Raw genomic sequence first — 26,992 nt, forward strand, 5'->3', positions numbered from 1 at the left:
GGTATGCTCAAACGTGAGTCCCTTGCTCACTTTGCCACTGGATTCAAGCAAGCCGGGCTGAAGACGGCTGGAATGCCAGAAACCGGTCCTCAGAAGCTTGTTTCTGGTCCAGGGAAGACATGGCTTGGCAGTTCGGGCTGGACTGTTCCCATAAGGCACAGGGTCAGACTGATTTGCATATAGCCATGTCTGAACTGGGGTGGCAGAGTGGGCTAAAGAACGGTGATGGATTAAACCCAGATCTTTTGACTGGGTGTGAGTGTTTGATTGATTCAGATGCTCCGTCCATCACCACCCCCTTTTGTACCGGATTACTAAGGCCAGCAATCACTTCACCCCCTTCTCCAGATTCCCTCGCTCCAGGCACAGCAAGTCACACAGGTGGTTTAATACCACCCTGAAAACTCAGCAACTTGAACTGCGCCAGATGGAACGCAGGTGGAGACGTAATTACTCGCCCACCGACAGAGAGTTATACGTTGCTGCACGGAAAAAATACAAAAGTGCAATCATAGCAGCAAAATCCTCACATATATCTGAAAGGGTCCTCACTGCCCCTAATAAGTCCAAGGAGATTTTTACAGTCATGAGTGAGCTCACGTCTGACGCTAGAACCCTCCCTTCTCAGACCCCCACCCAAGCGTCCTGCAATGCCCTAAATAGTTTCTTCATCGAAAAGATCATCAAGATTAGGAATACTATTCCTCCTGCCTCCTCCGCTGCCATATCAGCTTCCTCTTCTGGAAACCCACTCTCACTATCATGCTTTCCTATTCTTGATTCTAACATCTTAGCCAAACTCGTTGCTCGAGTCAAATCTGGCTCGCCCAACGACTGTTGTCCCCCCTCTGTGTTTCACGACATCTGCCTGGCTCTGCCGGACTGCATTTTGCCTCTGTTAAACATCTCCCTTGAGACGGGCACGGTACCCAATTCCTTTAAGGAGGCTGTTTTGGTGCCCCTGCTAAAAAAACCTGCCGCCGACCCAGAGGACCTTGCCAACTATCGGCCTATTTCCCTTTTGCCCTACCTATCCAAACTTTTGGAGGCACACGTCACCAGTTGCCTCTCTCAATTTATCAAGTGTTCCAACTACCTCGAACCCAACCAAGCCGGCTTCAGACCAGCCCACTCCAGCAAGGCTGTGATCCTGGCAGTTATGGATTCTCTAAGGGGTAATGCCGATAAAGTGGCACCTCAGGCGCTCGTCCTACTGGATCTGTCGGCGGCATTCGACACGGTGGACCATAACATCCTTCTCCACCGTGTCGAGCAGGCTGGCATCCAGGGCCTGGCTTCTGCCTGGCTTAAATCTTTTTTGTCGGGCAGAACCCAGGCGGTCCGTTTAGGCCCTTTCACGGCCGCTAAGGAACCATCCACCTGCGGAGTGCCTCAGGGATCATCCCTGTCCCCTCTGCTTTTTAATCTTTATCTCCAACCACTCATTCATTCCCTGAAGAGGTGGGACATCACCGTCTTCAATTATGCAGATGACCTGCAAATCATTTTTCCTCTCAACACTCCAAATGCAGATCTCGACTGTCAAGCGTTTATGCTACACATCCAACAATGGATGAATCTTAACCAGCTCAAGCTGAACCCGGGGAAAACAGAGCTTATGCTCCCGAGCAACAGCCCCACTTATTGGGGTCCACAGTTTTGGCCGGTGGAGCTTGGCTCCCCGCCTGCTCCGGCCAAGTCAGCGAAGAGTCTTGGGGTCATCATCGACACGGAGCTTTCCCTCAAGTCTCAGGTGGGTGCTGTTGTGTCATCATGCATGTCCCAGCTCAGAAAAATCAGGAAAGTCTCTCACCTCCTTACACCTGAGGCTCTGATGCAAGTCCTGATTGCCCTGATGCTTTCCCGCCTGGATTTCTCAAACTCTCTGTACCATGGCCTACCCAAATCCCTTCTTTACAGGCTCCAAATTGTACAGAACCAGGCAGCTAGATTGGCCTATAAAACCCCGAAGTGGCAGTCTGCGAAGCCATTACTTCGCAAACTCCATTGGCTGCCGGTTGAACGGAGGGCTGCGTTTAAGATCGGCTGCCTGACATTCAAATCTTTTTCCGGGATTTCTCCCGCCTTCCTTAAATCCCTGGTCACTCCCTACTGTCCGGCACGCAACCTACGGTCCTCTCATCGCCAGCTCTTAGTTACCCCCCCCAATCAAGCTTAAAATTTCGGCCGCCGTAGATTCGCTCACTTGGCCCCCAATCTCTGGAACCCGCTGCCCCTCTCGCTTAAATCTTTCAACTCTCTTTTGGAATTCAGAAAACTCCTGAAAACCTGCCTTTTCACACAGGCTGGCTAGACCCCCGCTCCTACACCTCTTAGCACTCAATCAGCGCCAGGAAACTTATGGTGTCAGAACGCTATACAAAACCCCCGTAACATAAGATAAGATAAGATCAACTAAATTATTCAGTCAGCATTCATTAGTTAGACATATTTTGGAGCATGTACAAATCAATCTGCTCTATCCAATATATGTACATATTCATAAAGAAACATAAGAATGCAACAGCACCAATATGGGACCAAGAGCAATTTTAATCCATTAATTCTAGGTCAACCAAGCCACACATTTCCGGGCTTTTGTTCAGTACGAATCATATTGGTTGCCCCAAATGAAGCATGCAAAAATAGAAAAGAGGTGCAGTAAAGCGTGTTCAGTGGTTGGAAAGAGAGGGGAAAATTCATAGAGTAGTGACATAAAATATTCACAATAGCTATACAAGTCAGAACGGATCCACAATCATCCGTCCTGTACAACCTGGCCACTGGAGAATTTAATGAACCAAAACTTTTTCATAAATTTTCACAAGAACAAATATGTAACATTAATATTTGTACATCAAAATGAAAAGCAGGATGGTCCAGGTTTTTATATACAGAGCGTCGACTTTTTGACTCCTCTTAGGGCATATCGGTCATTTATGCCTGGGCAATGCGAGTCTTCATCAGGACAATAAAAACAGGGCAACCATGGGGTATTGATGACCCCTCAAGGGTGTAAAGGTGGTGATAATTCCCATGTTCAATTGAATAGATTTCAATCCTTAGGCTCAAGAAGAAGTTGAGGTGTCAATGTCCTGCTACTCGACAGTTATTCTGTATCAACAATCCAGAGCTAAATGAGTAGCAATCCTCTTCTTTACTAATAGTAGCCCATCCTGCTAGGTGCTCGTGAGTCCTTTCCTAAGAGTCAGGCAGTGTTACGTCTGCTCACAATCTACCCACTATGTTCCAGCATCAGCATGTGTCAGCTGACACAGAATAACTGTCGAGTAGCAGGACATTTTCGCCTCAACTTCTCCTTGACCCTAAGGATTGAAATCTATTCAATTGAACAATTTGGGCCTATATTTTCACCTGTAACTTCTTCTAAGTTTGGCAGATGTTTTAAAGAAATATACTGTTACATCTGTTAGACCCTTCTATTGTGTGAATATACAAGACTTGTAGGTTCACCAAGAGCCCACGGTACCGAGAGCCAATAACTGACCTCTGCCTTGGAATGGCTTTTAAAAGTGCACCTGGTAAACAGCAATTCATTTGGCAAAAGATAAAGGGCTCGATTCCGATCCGGTAAAAAAAACCGGCTTACGATTCGTATTCGTAGCCGATTCCGTACGATTGGGAAACTACCGTCCGACCAGCGAATTCCGATCCGTTACCGTTGATTTCCGTACGATTTTCTAAGATCCGTACGATTGACATTCGTATACCCGTACGAATAAGCCTCGGGCAGACCACCGTACGAATCGTAATCAGTCCGTACAAACTCACTATTCCGATTCGGAACGACATGCCTGAGCGAGATACGTACGGGCCTAAGTATTCACGCTTCAACATTCAGTCGTATGGGACATTCGCCTCACTGCAAGCTCCACCAATACATACTACACGCACACCCCTCGGCCAAGCCTACGCGAACACCCCCACCCGCCAACGGCCCGTACTACTCACTCGCACGCACAAGTACGACACGCACACCCCTCGGCCAAGCCTACGCGAACACCCCCACCCGCCAACGGCCCGTACTACTCACTCGCACGCACAAGTACGACACGCACACCCCTCGGCCAAGCCTACGCGAACACCCCCACCCGCCAACGGCCCGTACTACTCACTCGCACGCACAAGTACGACACGCACACCCCTCGGCCAAGCCTACGCGAACACCCCCACCCGCCAACGGCCCGTACTACTCACTCGCACGCACAAGTACGACACGCACACCCCTCGGCCAAGCCTACGCGAACACCCCCACCCGCCAACGGCCCGTACTACTCGCACGCACAAGTACGACACGCACCCCCCCCAACAAGCCTACGCGAACACCCCCACCCGCCAACGGCCCGTACTACTCACTCGCACGCACAAGTACGACACGCACACCCCTCGGCCAAGCCTACGCGAACACCCCCACCCGCCAACGGCCCGTACTACTCACTCGCACGCACAAGTACGACACGCACACCCCTCGGCCAAGCCTACGCGAACACCCCCACCCGCCAACGGCCCGTACTACTCACTCGCACGCACAAGTACGACACGCACACCCCTCGGCCAAGCCTACGCGAACACCCCCACCCGCCAACGGCCCGTACTACTCACTCGCACGCACAAGTACGACACGCACACCCCTCGGCCAAGCCTACGCGAACACCCCCACCCGCCAACGGCCCGTACTACTCACTCGCACGCACAAGTACGACACGCACCCCCCCCCAACAAGCCTACGCGAACACCCCCACCCGCCAACGGCCCGTACTACTCACTCGCACGCACAAGTACGACACGCACACCCCTCGGCCAAGCCTACGCGAACACCCCCACCCGCCAACGGCCCGTACTACTCACTCGCACGCACAAGTACGACACGCACACCCCTCGGCCAAGCCTACGCGAACACCCCCACCCGCCAACGGCCCGTACTACTCACTCGCACGCACAAGTACGACACGCACACCCCTCGGCCAAGCCTACGCGAACACCCCCACCCGCCAACGGCCCGTACTACTCACTCGCACGCACAAGTACGACACGCACACCCCCCCAACAAGCCTACGCGAACACCCCCACCCGCCAACGGCCCGTACTACTCACTCGCACGCACAAGTACGACACGCACACCCCTCGGCCAAGCCTACGCGAACACCCCCACCCGCCAACGGCCCGTACTACTCACTCGCACGCACAAGTACGACACGCACACCCCCCCAACAAGCCTACGCGAACACCCCCACCCGCCAACGGCCCGTACTACTCACTCGCACGCACAAGTACGACACGCACCCCCCCCCAACAAGCCTACGCGAACACCCCCACCCGCCAACGGCCCGTACTACTCACTCGCACGCACAAGTACGACACGCACCCCCCCCCAACAAGCCTACGCGAACACCCCCACCCGCCAACGGCCCGTACTACTCACTCGCACGCACAAGTACGACACGCACACCCCCCCAACAAGCCTACGCGAACACCCCCACCCGCCAACGGCCCGTACTACTCACTCGCACGCACAAGTACGACACGCACACCCCTCGGCCAAGCCTACGCGAACACCCCCACCCGCCAACGGCCCGTACTACTCACTCGCACGCACAAGTACGACACGCACACCCCCCCAACAAGCCTACGCGAACACCCCCACCCGCCAACGGCCCGTACTACTCACTCGCACGCACAAGTACGACACGCACCCCCCCCCAACAAGCCTACGCGAACACCCCCACCCGCCAACGGCCCGTACTACTCACTCGCACGCACAAGTACTGCAAGCACACATAACGCCAACACCAAAACGACCACAAGGACCTTGCTAACAAGTCGCACTACCACACTGAACATGTCTCCTGTGTACACACCTTTGACAATCAATGTCCTGGTCACAGCCAAGCAGCCAAACAGAGGACAAAGCCAACACCCACCCCATATAACACCCACACAAAAAATTCAAATTAAGCCACACCCACGATTTGACCAATAAAAGGGACCACACATACAACCCATCATCCTTTGCAACATACCCATGCTTGCGAGGAAACAGAGAGCACACCAACAATTCCAGCCACATACCTTCACACATACACCCTATCACATCTACACCAACACCACCTCCTTCACTATCACAAACACACACCCTAATCCATACACACCATCACACCCTCAATCACATACACCTCACACCATGAGCACACCCAAGAATCCAAAATTCACCAACCCGGAGATGGAGATACTTACTGATGAAGTCATCAGAGTCGACCCACAGCTGTTTGGCGCATTGGTCAGACAGACCAGCATGGCAGAAAGAACACGCCTGTGGGAGAGGATTGTAGACCGGGTCAATGCTGTTGCACCCATCAGGCGCACCAGGGAAGAATGCCAGGCCAGGTGGTACGATCTGCGGAGGATGGTGAAGAAGAAGATGGCACAGGATTACGCCAATGCACACCACACTGGAGGCGGTGGTCCCCGCAGACCTCCTGTATACCAGCCCTGGGAGGAGAAGGTCATGGTCCTACTGCCAGCGGTGGGAGTACATGGAATAGAAGGAGCCATTGAGTCTGGTGAGTGTACAAAAAACACAACTTACATGGGTAGACTAACAACAGTGCCCAGCAGCATGGGGTGGGTGGCCATGACTCCAAGCAGTACACAACCAAATGGTGGGAGTTGCAAGGGGGAGGCACATAGGGTGCAATGTGTAGGGTAAGAGGCTGCTCTCATGCCATATGTCCCAGGGACACACACAAGCATAATGCCCAATGCACAGGGATAGGTAAAGATCACACAAGATACTAGACCACAGCTGCTAAATATTAACATTTTGCTGACACACCTTTCAGAGATGCATCATTTTGTGACAAAGTAAGGCAGTGTAGCAAGAGAGCAAGCACAATCTACCTGTCTCCATCCCTGTCTCGCCCTCTGTCTCTGTCGCCCTCTCCCTCTGTCTCCCTCTCCCTCTGTCTCCCTCTGTCGCCCTCTCCCTCTGTCGCCCTCTCCCTCTGTCTCCCTCTCCCTCTGTCTCCCTCTGTCTCCCTCTGTGGCCCTCTCCCTCCCTCTCCCTCTGTCGCCCTCTGTCGCCCTCTGTCTCCCTCTGTCTCCCTCTGTGGCCCTCTCCCTCCCTCTCCCTCTGTCGCCCTCTGTCTCCCTCTGTGGCCCTCTCCCTCCCTCTCCCTCTGTCTCCCTCTGTCTCCCTCTGTGGCCCTCTCCCTCCCTCTCCCTCTGTCGCCCTCTGTCTCCCTCTGTGGCCCTCTCCCTCTGTGGCCCTCTCCCTCTGTGGCCCTCTCCCTCCCTCTCCCTCTGTCGCCCTCTGTCTCCCTCTGTCTCCCTCTGTCGCCCTCTCCCTCTGTCTCCCTCTGTCGCCCTCTCCCTCTGTCGCCCTCTCCCTCTGTCTCCCTCTGTCGCCCTCTCCCTCTGTCTCCCTCTGTGGCCCTCTCCCTCTGTCGCCCTCTCCCTCTGTCTCCCTCTGTCGCCCTCTCCCTCTGTCTCCCTCTGTCGCCCTCTCCCTCTGTCTCCCTCTCCCTCTGTCTCCCTCTGTGGCCCTCTCCCTCTGTGGCCCTCTCCCTCTGTGGCCCTCTCCCTCCCTCTCCCTCTGTCGCCCTCTCCCTCTGTCTCCCTCTGTCTCCCTCTGTGGCCCTCTCCCTCCCTCTCCCTCTGTCGCCCTCTCCCTCTGTCGCCCTCTCCCTCTGTCTCCCTCTCCCTCTGTCTCCCTCTGTGGCCCTCTCCCTCTGTGGCCCTCTCCCTCTGTGGCCCTCTCCCTCCCTCTCCCTCTGTCGCCCTCTCCCTCTGTCTCCCTCTGTCTCCCTCTGTGGCCCTCTCCCTCCCTCTCCCTCTGTCGCCCTCTCCCTCTGTCGCCCTCTCCCTCTGTCTCCCTCTGTCGCCCTCTCCCTCTGTCTCCCTCTCCCTCTGTCTCCCTCTGTGGCCCTCTCCCTCTGTGGCCCTCTCCCTCTGTCGCCCTCTCCCTCTGTCTCCCTCTGTGGCCCTCTCCCTCTGTTGCCCTCTCCCTCTGTCTCCATCAGTCAGTGTTTGTCCCTCGGTCACCTCACTGCACATCCCTGAGGCACACACACAGTTGCACACAAGCACTGCACAGGCCTCACAAACTCCATAGAGCTGAATGTTAAGGGATGTCTCACAAGTACCAGCAAGCATCTGCCATGTGCCTGTAAGACAGCCACCATTTCCTGTCAACACTGTACTGTGTCAGGACACACATCTCAGAAAGCTCACTAGTACACAATGGGCACAGGTGTAGGCAGCACAAGTCCCTCCTGTGCTCATTGCCAACACAAACATCAGGACAAGGTCACACATGCTGTGCATAAACACAAATCCAACATAATGGCAGCATGCCACATGAGGGGACAGCCAAAACATGAACAATGGACGCTTGCAATTTGCAAACAAAGTTATAGCATGGCGTGTTGTACACACCCCTTACATAAACTCATCCCCGGGAGACAGGCGTTGTATTGCAACACTGTTCCAATTGCCATGTACCACAACAAAACACGTACTCATAAGAATATGCATACAACTCTTACATGCACATAACAGAAGCTCCAGTCCATTGTGGCCCTCTAAAAAAGCTAGTGCCCCATCTCATTACCTTTGTGGATGTACATAAGCACCAACATGGACATGGGTATTGACAAGGTGATGCGTCTCAGAGAAGTGCCAAGTTCTAAAGCCATGATCTCCAAGTGGGTGTACAGGTCCAGCGGTGTTGCCATTGTTTGGCCAGTATGGAACAGCAAAAGACATCCAAAGTAGTAGCTGACATGCTAAATAATGATGCTCTGTCTCTTACATCAACATGCTGCATCTAAACTCTGTGCATGCTTGCCGCACACATAAGATTTTTCACCACATCCAGGATGTTGCGTGAAACTTACAAATTCTTTACACGTGTGGTGCCGGCAACACAAGACACAGCAATGGCTGTGTCAGTCATTGTCAAGAGATTGGAAGAATGTATATACCCCATCGTACTATTGTGTTTTTCTACCACTAAATACACAACTGTACAATGTCAACTATGTATAGCTTGTGGAACAGTGATGCTGATAATGGATAACAAAACCACATGTCACTTGATATAGCCCTAACAGTGTCTCTCTCTCTCCCACACACAGGGCAACGTGCGGATCGCCCCCCCAGCCAGGGGGGCCAAGGATCCCAGTCCCAGGCTCAGCAGGACCCAGACCCCACCGCCAGCGCCGTCCCTCAACGCACTGTGGATGACCCCAACCAACCTGGCTCCTCTGGATCCCAAACCCCTGCAGCAACTATACCAGCTACATCTCTGCCAACCACCGGACCTATTCCCACCACATCCCAGCAGACAGGTCAGAGCCCTGCCCATGATTCACAAGAGAGCCAGTCTGAAAATGAGGGACACCCTTTGTCGGGCGCCCCTGAGGTTGGTGACAACCTCCACCCTCCCAGCACTCGGGGGGCCCGTCGATCGGATGTGCCCACAAGCGCAGGCCGTGCTCATGTGGGTCAGGGTGGTGGGAGTGGCGCAAGGCGGAGGCGAGAATCTGGCCAGTCAGCTGCAGGGACCGGTATGGCTGAACTCGATAACATCCTTGAGGCATACCGGCGGGACACCAGTGAGGTAAACCAGCTTGCGGAGACCCTCAACCAGCTCAAAGAACAGCAGGCAGAGCAAATAGCCAGGCAAGACCTGCATTATGGACGGGTGGAGGCACACCAGGCTCAGCTCTTGATGGTGCATAGGGACATTGTCCATGTGCTACGTCAGATGGCTGCCAACATGCAGCCCCCTCCCTGTGTCACAAGGCCAGCAACATCACGGCAAAGTGCAACACCAGCCACAGGGAGGGAGGAGAGGGAGGAGGTTGAACCCTCTGACGTAGCGTCCCATGCACCGTCCATGCCTGCACATGAGGGTCCCCCAAGGAAGGCGGGTCGTCCACGCCGAAGGCGTTGAGGGCCTGTGGCCCATGGACTTCTCCCAGGACACTGGACCTGGCATATAGCCCCTGGGTGCAACAGCATCCCCTACGAGACTCTCCCACAAGGACTTGCTGGTCACAGTCTGCCCAATGATGTCAGGCACTGTGGGCTGGACTCTGTTGACTGAAACAGTAAGCCATCTCATCTCCAGCAGTGAATTTTGGATTCCCCCCCCTTTCTGTACAGCACCTATTCACGTTTCATGCACTAGAGCACCCAATAAATAATTTAAACATCATACGCATTTGGTGAGTAATCTTTGAAACAGCATACATGTATATGTGTCAGCAAATGTCATAAATGCAAGGTATACAACAAACAGCAGTCATCCACACACTTGGATCAGAATCTGAGTGAGGACACACATTGGTCAGAAATTTCCACAAACTACATACATGGATGGTAAGACACACCTGTGTGGGACAGTCAATGCTGGAGGGGGGAATGAATCCCAAACAGCTAGCACAGGCAGGCCCAGGAGAGTCACTTTGAGGAGTACATGTCAGTGTCACAAAAGTAGTAGTCCATGTAGGGAGTACCTACAACTGTGTCCTCAGGTATGTGAGCTACCATCAGCATGATGCATTACTGTGTATGTGATTAATGCCGCACAGGATGACGGTGGCAGGACAGACTGTGGGCAATGGGCTGGAGCACTCTACACAGGCACACCTGATTAGGTGACCTACCCCTATGGAGCTACAAGTACTATACTACTGTAATGGGAACAACGCATACAGAAAAACAACACACACCAGACAAATACCAACCCCGGAACCGCCAAATCACACCACACCCAAGAGACAGGGTCATGGTGTGTGTCCCATGTGCCAACTTGACTGACTGTGACAGCAATGTTGAAGTGGTGTGAGCATGTTGTGTTCTGGCACGTGACTGTAAGCTAACAGTTTTCGGATCTAGTGGTGTTGACAAGCTAACACTCTACAATAGTGTGCCAATGTAAGGTGTGTGTGTGTTGGACACGCCACATGACCTGGTGGTACGTAGACCCAATGTCATGTGAATCTGCATAGTTGTGCCAGTATGTGTTGCACACACACGCATAGCAGCAGCTATGACTGAGTACACAGCATTTTCATAGCACGAGGGTGAATGTCTGGTGTTGTCTGTGTGTAGGGTGGCCGGAGCATGCTCTATTAATGGATGGAAGGAGGGTCATCCTGTAGGTGTCTGTGTTCCTGGATAGTGTGCGCTGCATGTTGGCTGTGTATGCAGCTGCAGCAATGAGTGAATAAATGACGGCAGGAGGGGTGTGACTAATTGCTAAACAAACACATAACACAAGGGCAGCCGCAATGCGCAAAGTGACATGTGGATGTGAAGGCAGGAGTGTCTGCCTCACTCAGGATCACTGACTACTAAATGGCACAGTAAACACCACACATCACAGTCAGTGGATCAGGGCCCTTACGGTCAAGTGGGGCACAAGACACACAGCGTCTGCAGGTGTATACAAGAGCTAGTGTGTTCAAATCCAAACTGCACCAACAAAGACATCTACCTCACACACAACATAGTATTATAGCCTTCACCCACCCCATGTGTGTGGACAATACACAGTTACACACCTAACAAGCATGAGGTAACTAATTTGAAAATAGTATATGTGCACATTAGACGGACATGTGTGTAGAGACACAAGCAGGCACTAGATTCTGTAGGAGTCAGACGTCATGCACAACATGATAATCTACATTGTGAGCCCATGGAGCTATCACAATCATACATGTGCATTGTCAATAAGTCCAATTTACACTAATCATGATGTCACCTGTAATGCCGCTTTACGAATACCTACAAGGCTGTCAACGACTGGCCGTACCTTTCTTCATCAGACTGGTGTGATGCTCTAAGGGTTCCACCTCCAAATAGCCCATTGGTCTGAGTACAAACAACAGACACAAAAGGGTGATCAGGCGAGGGAAGGAGAGGATGGGAACTGCTGGGAGGGAGACCTGAAACAGAGGCAATTAAGCATTAGGACAACATTCTCATGTCACAGACACTTCAAAAACCTCATTAGCTACACTCTACCAGTCACACCTGTGAAGTGTACTGTCTGGTGACAAATAATGATGATTAATCATGCCATCACATCAGATTCGATGCTGTGACACAGACACATAAAAACTGGGACAGTCTGTCATCCATTAGAGTCATGTGTAACGCTCACAAGTGAGCACCCATGCAAAAAGATCTATGTAGTATAAACACATTCCCAGGCACAGATGAGGTAGACATCAGTAACAAATGGAAACATATGGAAATCAAACTACCGCTAACTCTAAAGTCTGTATGTGATATTGGTAAGCCATAAGGGCCCTGTAAGCTAACTTGAGCAAATCCACTCCAGCTGTTAGTATCACATATGACGAGGAAGTTAATGATCGACATGCAATGAAGGCACTCTGTAGCCAGTCTTTTGGTGTGGCAAGTATGCATCACAATGCTAAACATGATATGCATGTACAACAAATATTAAGTGCAAGTGATGTCCATCCAAGCTACATAATCAGACCCTACCATAGCACAGTCATGGTGCCGGCGACCAGAGATTCATGTGAATGACCGCACTCCACTGGTGCTACACAGAAATTCACATATGCATCTTTCACACTTTTTACTTTGTCATGCTAAACATACATGGCATCATGTGCATCTAAACATCACGGCTACTCACTGTGAAGGCTGGCGTTGCAGTATTCTCAACCTGCACTGAGGTAACGACATGACAGTGACATGATATACTGCTGCAAGGGGCAATGCATCCATGTTAACTGATTCACGGGACAGTTGTCTTAAGATGTGGAACATACACTGGGCAACACCAACACCACATGCTTTCATGGTACTCACACTGGACTGGCCCACAAGCTGGAGGTGAGGATCCAGTCACATTCTAATGCACACAGTGAGGCTGCAATCCCCCACAGAGTCCGTGGTTGTGACCTCTGACACAATGTCATGCCATGGTATGTGCAATGTTGCTGTGGCAATGTCTCCACACATTGATGCATTCACCAGAGTATCAAAGTACAACAGATGACAGAAGGGGTGACTATCCTGTCATGGGAGTGGCCATACATGTCATGAGGTACATAATGGAGTAGCATGTATGCAAGATGACACCACATGCACATGAACATGTACCACACATTTCTACACATACCAATGCTAAACAGCCTCATATGAGTCCTTACCCAAATTGACTCCTCCACATGTTCAAGCATGCTCCGTTGATGTGGCTGACGGTGCAATCATAATGAGCAGTAGCAGGATGACCACGATGTACCCCAACGGACAACAGGCAGGGCGAGCTGTGGATGAGAGTGGCACACAAGGGGTCACGGTCGGTATAATGTCATTTTGACAATGTCTGTTGAATAGCCTGATGTAGTATGACACCTGTACATTCCGAGTGCACTCATAGCACGTATGTGTGTAGCATTCCAACTGAACATGTGACACAGCACAACACACATCCAATTGATCTTGCTTACAGTCTGTTGCATACATAGCATGCTACCCATGCTACTCTATAGTCCATCTTTTACTGAAAAGATGAAAGGACTCACCATCATGAAAAGAAGTTGCGGATGAGGTGACCGCGGATATCATCTTCACCCTCCTCATCACTGGCATCCTGGCCAAGGCCTTCATCCTCAACGGGCGGATGTTCCAGCTCATCAGGATCCAGGTAGAGTGGCACAGCCTTCTCCACTGCCATGTTGTGTAGCATGCAGCACACGGTGAAGATGTCACACACCTTGCGTGGGCTGTATTGGAGGGCTCCGCCTGTCTTGTCCAGGCACCTGAAGCGGCTCTTCAGGAGTCCAAAGGTCCGTTCGATCACCTGCCTGGTCTTCACATGTGCATTGTTGTAACGCTGGTCTGCAGCTGTCCTGGGGTTGCGTAGCGGAGTCATTAGCCATGGCATGTTTGGATATCCAGCGTCTCCTGCAATTTGACAACATGTACAAGAGTCAATCATATGATGCAGATCATGAAGTTGTGACATACTGACATACAGAGCTCACAGTGTATACTCACCAACTAGACATGCCCGGTGGTTGTGCAGCTGCAGCATCATCTGTGGTACCCTGCTACGCCTCATGATGAAAGCATCGTGGCACGATCCTGGATAACGTGCACAAACATGTGAGATAATCATGTTGGCAAGACACACCACCAGGGCATTTATCGAGTGGTAGTGTTTCCTGTTGCGATACGCTTGCTCCTGAGCCTGTGGTGGGACAAGAGTAACATGTGTACCATCAATTGCACCAATTACATGTGGCATACGGCCCAGGCCATAGAATTGCCCCTTGACATCTGTCAACTCTTCTGGAGTAGGGAATGTAATGAAATCATCAAGGTGGAGCAACATTGCTCCCAAAACATCACTCAATACCCGGCTAAACATGGTCTGAGACATCCCTCCCACATCAGCTATGGTAAATTGGAAGGTACCTGTGGCAAAGAAATGGAGGGCTGCCATCACCTTCACCTTGGGTGTCAGTGCACTTGGATACCTGTGGCGTGGTTGTAGGTGAGCCTCAAGCCTGCCCGTCAGGTCCTTGATCAACTGTCGGCCGAAGCGATATCGACGGATGCAGTTGCGCTCCCTCATGGCTTCCAAGTCAGGCAACGGCCTTTCCAGAGGGGGTGCCCTGCAAGACACAATTTTAAGGAAATGTCTACAACTGTCTGACTAAGACTATAACAATGTACATGGCACAAGCAACACCTCTTCAAATGATGTAGACAATTTGGAGTGTGGTGTGGGATACACACAGATGCCAGCTCCCACACACTCCTCCGTGGCGAAGGTAAATACCTGTAGTGTGTGGAATGGATGTGACATGCATACAAGCCTTCAGATGTACAGGTCTAAGTGACCATGACAATGTATCATGTCAGTGAGACACGTCATGTCAATGTCAGTAGGAGGTTGCACACCCAGAGGGCAGACTGCAATACACACACACACCACATGTGCAATCATTTGCACTGTTCAGCCTTAGTCATGTCGCGGTGTGTACTTTCAGTGAGAATTACATGACCATCATCATACATCATGATAATTACATTTGTCACTGACGGTCTGTAATGCCATCACACATGTGAACGGGTCATTTACACACGTGGCATGGTGTGTGTACATTAGTCACCCTGCCATCACAGCAAGGACACAACATATATGCTCCTACAGCAGATGCACAGTACTTTCAAGGACTAGTTACTTACCTTTTGTGAACCAATATCTGTAAGGAACAGTAGGCAGTAGCAAAGTGTCACATTTCTATACATACATAGCTTAGGACTAATTAGCCTCCCTGGGTGTCATTGATCTGACCAGTGAGTGGTGGCTATCCAGGCCACACCGGAACAAAAGTAGTGTTGTTGATTGGCATCCGACAAGGGCGTGGCCACGTTTTGGCTGTACCTACAACGCATACACTGGCAGCTGTTACACAAACATATCCCACAGAGAGTGTGGGTAGCAGGCAAAGATGCATGTCAAGTAGCTAAACATCACTCCCAGAGTCAGGGAGGATGATGACATCTTTGCGTAGTGCCTGTACCTCTTGGATACCCTCTACAGCGTAGGTAACGTGACTGTGTTCTGTGGTTTTGAGGGCTGCATGCAGATGCTTCCTGGGATGGGGTGGTAGGACAGGGAACATGGTCAGTCCGGGTAGGGCAGTGGGGGTCTGACAACGTGCCTATGTACAGACAAACATGCTGCGTGGCTGTACAAGCTTGCAAAAATACATACAGTACTCTCATCAAGATGAGCCTGCAGAGGCTCAGCGTAGCGTTAGTGTAGTTGAAGGACCTGAGTGACAAGTTGGTCCTCACAGCAACAACAGGGAGATGAAGGGCCATGGTTACAACCGCCCACATAAACACTACACTGAACGTTGCCAAATCATCCAAATACATCTTTTGAGTTGAGACATCACCTGTGTCTGGCTAGGTGTCCACAACACTCGCATCCCCCAGTCCACCTGTCCTGTGGTGTTGGGACTGACACTCACGTGCCAGTGGGTCTTCTTGACCCTCCCAATACTCATTAGCGCCAATTGTAATGAGGTGTGGCCAGCTCATTGATGTTTACATTCCCATGCAGCATTAAGAGCGGTGTTCTGCCACACAGTTACCACGGCGGAGCCGTACAGTGTGTGTTATCGGGGCCAGCACCACCCCAGAATGGCGCCACGGCTGACACCTGGGGGAGATCTGGCAGTGAGGTTGTGAGTTGCACCAGCGGGGACCTGGATGAACATTCCGATCATGTCTGTCACAGCGGTTCTGGGACGTATGCACCGCCTGCGTCCGTCACTCAGCGAATGATGGCGTCAGGGGCATATCAACTGAGGCGCAACTGCCCCCTGACGGGTACGGTGGGCCAGAAGCTGATGCAGAGTCACTGGCCGGGGTGAAGGACATCATGGACATGAGGAAGTGCAGTTACTCCTCCTGTGTCACATGCAGGGCTGGGACCGTAGGTCGTGGTGCTGGCTACGATGGCTGCTGTTCTGATGGAGCCGTGTGGTCGCCGTCACCCTAATCCCATGCAGCATTGCACTTGCATCATGGTTATTTGTCAATGCAATTACACATCTCTGACTTTTGTTGTTTACCTGACAAGTGTCGCCTGGGGAATGATGTACTAATGAGGGGCTCACATGTCTCCACACCCACACACATGCACTGGTCCTACATCCCAACCATGAGCTATTGTGCTGCTGTGCCAACTGCTGGAGTCTAAGTGGCTTGTGGGACATATCACACCTGGATTCATATGTCAGCTCCCCGCAATTGGAGCAGCTCTTGTTGTTGTGCCTGACGTGAAAACCGTGGAGACACAGACGGTGAGGGTCACTCACCAACATGAGGCCTTTTCATTCCTCACAGGCTTTGTAAGTGACATCCCTATTGGCACGGTCTTGAGTATGACAATAAAAGGTAAATGTTCTGAAGTGTTAGTACAATGATTTAGGGTACAAAATGTGTAAGCTTTAACTTAGACCGGAGCTGCGTTGGTGTTGAGAAACAAACAGAGGACCTGACGTGTGGACGCAGAGGTGACATATGACTACTCAGATAACGTCATCAGGGCAGACACAACGCCAAGGATACTTGCAGAGCCAGAGGAATTACACACCAACACACAAGTGTACGGTATTACGGAAATTGCCATGTCCAGGATGACATGTGTGGATATTCTGAGGTGAGTAATACTTTACTGACCTCTTCATGGCATATGCTAACAGCATGCACAATGTAGCACAAGGCACACACATGACGTGGTCACACAGGGTCATGCTGTGCGGCTATGACCCCTCTGTGACAGTGGGCATGTTCCTGTCATCATGTGGCAGTTCCCTGTACTGAATTGTGGCCCATTCGAGTGTTCATGTGCCACGCTACATGTTGCAGACGTCAATCGTGTTGAAATTGTTGAATGCATGTGATGCACATGTGCATCATGAATGATGACATGTTGTGCAAGCTATTTACACATCAACTGAGGCACACGGTCACAATCCCTGTGCTTCTTCAATGTCTGCCAAACCTGGCACATACTGATGTATGTGTGCCATGCTGATGTATGCATCCACATGGTTGACATGAGTGTAGACTACATCCCTGCTGTGTGATTTCCTAGTGTGACTCTGCCAATGGTGACATGAAGGTGGACAGGGACGCAGCCTACACAATCGTTCACTTGACCATGTCTGACTCAATGTACCCCAATGGTAGGGGCCTGTGTACGCATCGTTTCCCTATCGCCTTTAGGCTCTACTGAGCGTACCCCAATGGTACGGGCCTGTGTACGCATCGTTTCCCTATCGCCTTTAGGCTCTACTGAGCGTACCCCAATGGTACGGGCCTGTGTACGCATCGTTTCCCTATCGCCTTTAGGCTCTACTGAGCGTACCCCAATGGTACGGGCCTGTGTACGCATCGTTTCCCTATCGCCTTTAGGCTCTACTGAGCGTACCCCAATGGTACGGGCCTGTGTACGCATCGTTTCCCTATCGCCTTTAGGCTCTACGCGAGCTGAGCGTACCCCAATGGTAGGGGCCTGTGTACGCATCGTTTCCCTATCGCCTTTAGGCTCTACGCGAGCTGAGCGTACCCCAATGGTACGGGCCTGTGTACGCATCGTTTCCCTATCGCCTTTAGGCTCTACGCGAGCTGAGCGTACCCCAATGGTACGGGCCTGTGTACGCATCGTTTCCCTATCGCCTTTAGGCTCTACTGAGCGTACCCCAATGGTACGGGCCTGTGTACGCATCGTTTCCCTATCGCCTTTAGGCTCTACGCGAGCTGAGCGTACCCCAATGGTAGGGGCCTGTGTACGCATCGTTTCCCTATCGCCTTTAGGCTCTACGCGAGCTGAGCGTACCCCAATGGTACGGGCCTGTGTACGCATCGTTTCCCTATCGCCTTTAGGCTCTACTGAGCGTACCCCAATGGTACGGGCCTGTGTACGCATCGTTTCCCTATCGCCTTTAGGCTCTACTGAGCGTACCCCAATGGTACGGGCCTGTGTACGCATCGTTTCCCTATCGCCTTTAGGCTCTACGCGAGCTGAGCGTACCCCAATGGTAGGGGCCTGTGTACGCATCGTTTCCCTATCGCCTTTAGGCTCTACGCGAGCTGAGCGTACCCCAATGGTACGGGCCTGTGTACGCATCGTTTCCCTATCGCCTTTAGGCTCTACGCGAGCTGAGCGTACCCCAATGGTACGGGCCTGTGTACGCATCGTTTCCCTATCGCCTTTAGGCTCTACTGAGCGTACCCCAATGGTACGGGCCTGTGTACGCATCGTTTCCCTATCGCCTTTAGGCTCTACGCGAGCTGAGCGTACCCCAATGGTAGGGGCCTGTGTACGCATCGTTTCCCTATCGCCTTTAGGCTCTACGCGAGCTGAGCGTACCCCAATGGTACGGGCCTGTGTACGCATCGTTTCCCTATCGCCTTTAGGCTCTACTGAGCGTACCCCAATGGTACGGGCCTGTGTACGCATCGTTTCCCTATCGCCTTTAGGCTCTACTGAGCGTACCCCAATGGTACGGGCCTGTGTACGCATCGTTTCCCTATCGCCTTTAGGCTCTACGCGAGCTGAGCGTACCCCAATGGTACGGGCCTGTGTACGCATCGTTTCCCTATCGCCTTTAGGCTCTACTGAGCGTACCCCAATGGTACGGGCCTGTGTACGCATCGTTTCCCTATCGCCTTTAGGCTCTACTGAGCGTACCCCAATGGTACGGGCCTGTGTACGCATCGTTTCCCTATCGCCTTTAGGCTCTACTGAGCGTACCCCAATGGTACGGGCCTGTGTACGCATCGTTTCCCTATCGCCTTTAGGCTCTACGCGAGCTGAGCGTACCCCAATGGTACGGGCCTGTGTACGCATCGTTTCCCTATCGCCTTTAGGCTCTACTGAGCGTACCCCAATGGTACGGGCCTGTGTACGCATCGTTTCCCTATCGCCTTTAGGCTCTACTGAGCGTACCCCAATGGTACGGGCCTGTGTACGCATCGTTTCCCTATCGCCTTTAGGCTCTATGCGAGCTGAGCGTACCCCAATGGTACGGGCCTGTGTACGCATCGTTTCCCTATCGCCTTTAGGCTGTACGCGAGCTGAGCGTACCCCAATGGTACGGGCCTGTGTACGCATCGTTTCCCTATCGCCTTTAGGCTCTACTGAGCGTACCCCAATGGTACGGGCCTGTGTACGCATCGTTACACCATTCAATGTGTAGCAATGGCAATGTCACCGTACTTGTGTGTGGATTTTTTAAATTTCATAGGGAACAACTAAGGAAACAGTGTACTGTTCCAAATGCAACCAGGTTGTCATGGATACGGAGTTTTTTACACTCCTACAGGTGTCCTGGAAGATTCAGTTAGGAAAAAGTATACAATGTTGCGAAAGTTGTTGTTCAGCTCTGGCTCTATTTTCAAACCATGCATATGTGTGTAATGGGCTTAGGTGTGATGTGATTGGATGGAACATAGGATGCAAATTATGGTGGCCTATCACACACTACTCCTTGGACTCACAGACCCTCTGCAGCACAGATATAAGGCAGCATGTGGCTGTGGGAGGGCACTTGCCTGCACAACATTGGTGTGCTAACCACAGCTGCTGTCTCTGAATCCTCTGGCCCTGATTAGCTGAACATGGAGAGGGCACCTGCATTCACTGATGGTGAGAACAAGGCCCTTCTGGATGCCCTCCTGCCCAACTTCAGCAAGCTGTATGGGAGACCAGGGGATCAGGTGAGTGATGTGTGCAATACCTTGGAGTGTGCACCTGTTGTGTGTGTGACATCATAGCCACTGTGTAGTAATACTGGATAGATGCAATGTTGTTGTGAGTGAGTGCCAGGGTGCACAGTGTTGTTAGAAGAGAGTTATTTGTTGTAGTGTGGTGTGTGACAGCATGTCACGTGCTGCATTGCACCCAGATATAGCATGTCTTGTTCAGTGAGTGTCATGCTCAAAGAGTGTTTTACAGCCCTCATGTAATCTGTAGATTTACAATGTAATGCTAAGCAGTTTTGTTAGCACACAGGCCACATACTCCTGGACAATGATGCTAATGTGTGTGCCATACGTTGACCTATTGTCATCATGTATTTTGTGGACATATGGGTGTCTTGGGAACATGCACCAGGTATACTGATGTTCTGTAACTTTACATTTGTGACAGGTATCTGCCTATGAGAAGGGTGAAATCTGGGTGGACATCGCCAGGGCTGTCCGGAGCGAGGGGGGGCCTCGCAGGAGGCTTCGAAACATAAAGAAGAGGTGGCAGGACATCCGGTGCTGGAGCCGCCGCATCGCCCGAGTCCAGCTGAAGCTGGAAGCTCCACGCCGGCATGGCGGCAGCCGGCAACTCACCCCCAACATGCTCCGGGTCCTGGAAGTGGTGTTCCCAGACCTCCATAGGCAGTTGCAGGAGGGACAGCAGCACGAAGGGGGTAGGTACATGTCTGTTTGTAGTCATGTGTGTGAGAAATGGTACCTGAAGAGCTCTACGGCATGGTCACACTCCCATAGTTTGAGTGGTGTAGTCAGACAGGCAGTTCATGCATTGGAATTCGATTGTCCCTCTGTCAGCAGCTGCTTCTTTACATGCCTTGCCCTACTCCACAGTAGAGGTTTGCTTTGGCTAATGCTTGTTTTTGACATGTACTCCTATGGTGCAGTGTCTCAAGTTGCATCTTCCTTTGCACATCTTCATGTTGTAGGGGGGTATGTCACACCTGTTCGTACCTTAAATGTAGCACCACATGTGCACTATGTCTGCCCTTCTTCATATTGTGGCACTGTTCTTGAGTCTCAACAAGTGTTTTGTGCACAAGTCAGCCTCAGTGGCCTTTGTCCATGGTACACTTTCTAATTATCTTGTGTTAGCTGCAGGTGCACAATGTACATGTGCTATATTTTGGACTTCTGCATACTCACACTGGGCAGTGCGTGTGTGCATATTCTCTCCATCTGTGGCATGTTCTTTGTACATGGTATTGATGGTTTGCCACACAATGTGACTTTGGATGTACAAAGCGGTGATGGCAGTGTGAGGTGATGGAAGACTTGTTTCAGGTCCCAGGACGGCATCACATGGCAGTTTGCCCAGGACTTTTCTAATGTGGCACAGAGTCAAAGCTAATCAAACATGACCAGGTCTTGATTTGGGTGGCAGGGTTGGGTAATGAACTGTTATGCATCATCAGCTATCCTGTTGTCAGGCAGTGGATCATGATTGTGTCTCTCATACAAGTATTTTACTTGCCTATACCTTGTCTCCTACCTTACATTGAGCTGTGTGTCTCTGACATTTCTCCACAAGTAGAATTGTCATTATGAAGAGTTATGTGTCATGTGACTCATGATGCATGCCATGTTGACGAAAGAGGCCATATGATTTGCAGCTGATATGTCTGATGTGTACAGGTGACTGATATGTTTTAATTCTTCTCCTTGCTCACAGCATCATCATCTGAATCTGGAGGAGACAGAGGCGCGGACCAGGCGGAGGGACACACCGACAGTGCCACCTGCTGGGAGGTGTCAGAGGGAGGCAGTGGCACAGAGTGGGAGGAGAGTCTACAGGCCGCACGACATGTGACTGACACATCGTACCATGCCGACGAATCCGAGACAGACTCTCAGGAGGGGGGGGAATATGCAGCAATGGTCACTCATACATCTTTGGCTGCCCTCCCCTCCTCCAGTCCCATCTCCAACCTCCCACTCCTTGGTGTGCCTAGGGTCCGTGCTAGCCCCCGTGTCTCCTTTGTTCCCGGCACCGCAGCCCCTGCCCCTGTGTCCCCTGCTGCCCTCAGTGCTGAGACAGTGGACCTACTCCGGCAGATTGCAGTAGGTCAGGCATCCATGCTGTCTGTCCTCCATGGACATACACAACTGATTACACAGGTGGTGTCGTTCATGGAGGGCATGTCATCAGCCATGTCTGATCTGCGTCGGAGTGTGGCTGCCATTGAATCAACGCTGACGGCAGCTATGTACACCCAGCAGCATCTGTCCCCCCCCCATCCTTCCGAGCCATCCACCTCTGCCTCTCACATACCTACACAGCATACACGCACACGCCACAGGTCAGACACACCCAGCGCACACACACAGCATAAGAAGCTCAAAGCTCCACGCACACAGTCTCAAGGGCAAGTAGGCACACCCACAGGGAGAGGGGAGACACCTCACACACACATCCACACACCCAGTAGGACTGACTCACAGCCCTGTACCTCCACCCCCAATGTGTCCCCGGGTTCTGGTGGTAGTTTTTCCGCCCTGGCTGAGGTGTGCAGCCAGGTTTTTGAATCTACTTTCGGCGATGCCCCAACCAGTGTGGATGAATCCACTACACCTGCACCCACTCCACCTGTCCTTCCCTCTCCTGTCCATGCGGTGCCGGAGGATTCCACAGATGGTGCCCCCATAGTCAGCACAGCTGATTAAACGCCATGTGCAGGCATGTTTGGGTGAGATGACACCCATGGAGGCACAAGCTATTGCTGAGACTCTATTGGACTGGCCATTGCCCTTTAATGAGCGAGGACTCTCATTTGCTTTTCTTTTGTGATTCCGCTGAATAAAGCTGATTTTTTATTTTCAGATTTGTAGTTTGTGTGATGATGTCTGTGACTGCTGGGTGCCTGGGAGCTGGTGTGATGTTCACATTTAGGTCTACTAAAATGTGTCTATCTCCTGAGGGTAATGAGGTTGACAATGGTATGTTTATGATGTACGAGCTGGGCAGTGGTGGGCACTCTGATGCTGGGCACTCTGATGCTGGGCAGTGGTGGGCACTCTGATGCTGGGCAGTGGTGGGCACTCTGATGCTGGGCACTCTGATGCTGGGCAGTGGTGGGCACTCTGATGCTGGGCACTCTGATGCTGGGCAGTGGTGGGCACTCTGATGCTGGGCAGTGGTGGGCACTCTGATGCTGGGCACTCTGATGCTGGGCAGTGGTGGGGACTCTGATGCTGGGCAGTGGTGGGGACTCTGATGCTGGGCAGTGGTGGGCACTCTGATGCTGGGCACTCTGATGCTGGGCAGTGGTGGGCACTCTGATGCTGGGCACTCTGATGCTGGGCAGTGGTGGGGACTCTGATGCTGGGCAGTGGTGGGGACTCTGATGCTGGGCAGTGGTGGGCACTCTGATGCTGGGCACTCTGATGCTGGGCAGTGGTGGGCACTCTGATGCTGGGCACTCTGATGCTGGGCAGTGGTGGGCACTCTGATGCTGGGCAGTGGTGGGCACTCTGATGCTGGGCACTCTGATGCTGGGCAGTGGTGGGGACTCTGATGCTGGGCAGTGGTGGGGACTCTGATGCTGGGCAGTGGTGGGCACTCTGATGCTGGGCACTCTGATGCTGGGCAGTGGTGGGCACTCTGATGCTGGGCACTCTGATGCTGGGCAGTGGTGGGGACTCTGATGCTGGGCAGTGGTGGGGACTCTGATGCTGGGCAGTGGTGGGCACTCTGATGCTGGGCACTCTGATGCTGGGCACTCTGATGCTGGGCAGTGGTGGGCACTCTGATGCTGGGCACTCTGATGCTGGGCAGTGGTGGGCACTCTGATGCTGGGCACTCTGATGCTGGGCACAGGTGGCCAGGGGGGGGTGTCTCAGACACACACTCTCATACTTACACATACAATTACTTAGCAGACGTATGTCCCACACGTCTATTGCACTGGTGTTGTGCGGTGAGCTGGATGACGTACATCGAGCTGGATGACGTACATGCAGCACGTATAACACTGGTGGAGTGCGGTGACGTACCGTACCCCGAAGTCGATGACGTAGGTGCGGTACGTCTCCGTATGACACTGGTGTTGTGCGGTGACGTACCGTACCCCGAGCTGGATGACGTACATGCGGCACGTATAACACTGGTGGAGTGCGGTGACGTACCGTACCCCGAAGTCGATGACGTAGGTGCGGTACGTCTCCGTATGACACTGGTGTTGTGCGGTGACGTACCGTACCCCGAGCTGGATGACGTACATGCGGCACGGTGCGGTACGTCTCCGTATGACACTGGTGTTGTGCGGTGACGTACCGTACCCCGAGCTGGATGACGTACATGCGGCACGTATAACACTGGTGGAGTGCGGTGACGTACCGTACCCCGAAGTCGATGACGTAGGTGCGGTACGTCTCCGTATGACACTGGTGTTGTGCGGTGACGTACCGTACCCCGAGCTGGATGACGTACATGCGGCACGTATAACACTGGTGGAGTGCGGTGACGTACCGTACCCCGAAGTCGATGACGTAGGTGCGGTACGTCTCCGTATGACACTGGTGTTGTGCGGTGACGTACCGTACCCCGAGCTGGATGACGTACATGCGGCACGGTGCGGTACGTCTCCGTATGACACTGGTGTTGTGCGGTGACGTACCGTACCCCGAGCTGGATGACGTACATGCGGCACGTATAACACTGGTGGAGTGCGGTGACGTACCGTACCCCGAAGTCGATGACGTAGGTGCGGTACGTCTCCGTATGACACTGGTGTTGTGCGGTGACGTACCGTACCCCGAGCTGGATGACGTACATGCGGCACGGTGCGGTACGTCTCCGTATGACACTGGTGTTGTGCGGTGACGTACCGTACCCCGAGCTGGATGACGTACATGCGGCACGTATAACACTGGTGGAGTGCGGTGACGTACCGTACCCCGAAGTCGATGACGTAGGTGCGGTACGTCTCCGTATGACACTGGTGTTGTGCGGTGACGTACCGTACCCCGAGCTGGATGACGTACATGCGGCACGTATAACACTGGTGGAGTGCGGTGACGTACCGTACCCCGAAGTCGATGACGTAGGTGCGGTACGTCTCCGTATGACACTGGTGTTGTGCGGGATTGTGTGGTGCAACGTACCCAGACATGACAGTCGTGCAATGGAGATGTGCTCGTATGGCAACACGTACAGGTATGTTGGTGTTCGTTGTACTCACCTTCTGCGCCGTCGTCTGTTTCTATATACGAGGTGGTGGGCGTACAGGATAGGGATGACACGGACGATGGCGTTCATGTCTTGCTTGTCGTGTACCGGGTGCCGGTTTTGACGGAGTGTGGGTTTACGGTAGTTTAGAGCTCTCGTAGCAAAAGAGCCGTACGGTGTGTGTTCGACACGGATCGTACTTCCTGGGTCGGAAGGCGCGGTCTATTTACGTACGGACGCAGCGTGGTGCGTCAGCCGACTGCAAATCGTACGGATTTTCGATTTGTACGGTGTTTTGTACGAGTCGTACGGAGCCACGCATTTATTTGTGATCGTACTTGCTGAATCGTACGGGGACGCCTACGGGTGCTATTCGTACGGGGAAAAACGCTCCGAACTGCAATTCGGAGCGCTTTTTACCGGATCGGAATCGACACCAAAGAGTGCAAAATAGGTATCGAGGAACGCATGAATTTCCGAAATGGGAAAAAAATATGGAGTTTAGAAGCAGTGGTTATTTGCACATCTCTGAATTTTTGGATACCCATACTAGCATGTGAATTTAAGGGCATTTTCAAAATTACTTTTTGAAGGCAGAAATATATAGAAAGTCAATGGGTAATAACACTTGCTCTACTATTCTGTATTTCCCTAAGTAGCCTGATCAAAATGGTACCTCACTTGTGTGGGTAGGCTGAGTGCCCATGACAGGAAACGGCCCAAACCGAAATGTGGACACCACATTTTTCAAGTGAAAACTGACCCTTTTTTTGCAATGTATCTAGGTGTGGATTTTGGACCCTCGCTCAGCCGGCACCTAAGGAAACCTAACAAGCCTGTACATTTAAAAAGAATAGACACCCAGTGGAATCAATTCCCTTAATTCTCTTGATTAAAATGGTACCTCACTTGTGAAACTGCTCCACCAAAGTGTTGCTTTGGTATCGCGGTCCTTCGCCTTTCCAATAGAGGTGCCTGGAAAACAGGCTCCTCAAAGGGAATGGCAAAAAGGTTTCAGCACAGCGTGGATAGTGACGTCCATGACGTGCTCCAACTTTGAGGGAATACAGACGGGGGTACATGTTATGCCCCCCCCTGAATGTATCCTCATGGCGGTGTGGTATGGGGCCCTGTAGGGCCTCAACTGCCAGCTTTATCATGGCGGAACTCTTAATATGGTCATTGGGATTGCGGCAGTCCTGCTGAGCTTATTACATTGTGGCGCAGCTCCCTTACTGTCAGAGAATGACTGTTCCCTTGTGCAGTCAGCGGTCCTCTGCCGCTGCGATTTTTGAAGTCTTAATGCGGTGCACCGCCACCGGGAGTGTGGTGGTCGGAAGACCGCCCCACTTGTAATCAGCCCCCATGTACCTAGAAAAAAGTTGATCCTTTTCATGTAGATGGACTTTTCCTTTGTTGTGTATCAGCAATCTGGCAAAGTGTCACTGTTGAGTT

The 26,992-nt window shown here is 52.1% G+C and overlaps 1 protein-coding gene across 1 annotated transcript in view; it reads left to right on the plus strand.

Annotated features, from left to right (window-relative positions):
- The window catches only part of LOC144773851 (uncharacterized), a 33,854-nt gene extending 10,820 nt beyond the window's left edge, over positions 1 to 23,034 (plus strand). The window contains exons 2-3 of the mRNA XM_078658942.1: positions 20,759 to 21,029; positions 22,043 to 23,034. Of these exons, the coding sequence (XP_078515068.1) occupies positions 20,759 to 21,029; positions 22,043 to 23,034 (1,263 nt within the window). The remainder of the gene's footprint in view (positions 1 to 20,758; positions 21,030 to 22,042) is intronic.
- The last annotated feature ends 3,958 nt before the right edge of the window (positions 23,035 to 26,992 follow it).

Source organism: Lissotriton helveticus, chromosome 8 (genome assembly GCF_964261635.1).
Source record: "Lissotriton helveticus chromosome 8, aLisHel1.1, whole genome shotgun sequence".
NCBI lineage: Eukaryota > Metazoa > Chordata > Amphibia > Caudata > Salamandridae > Lissotriton > Lissotriton helveticus.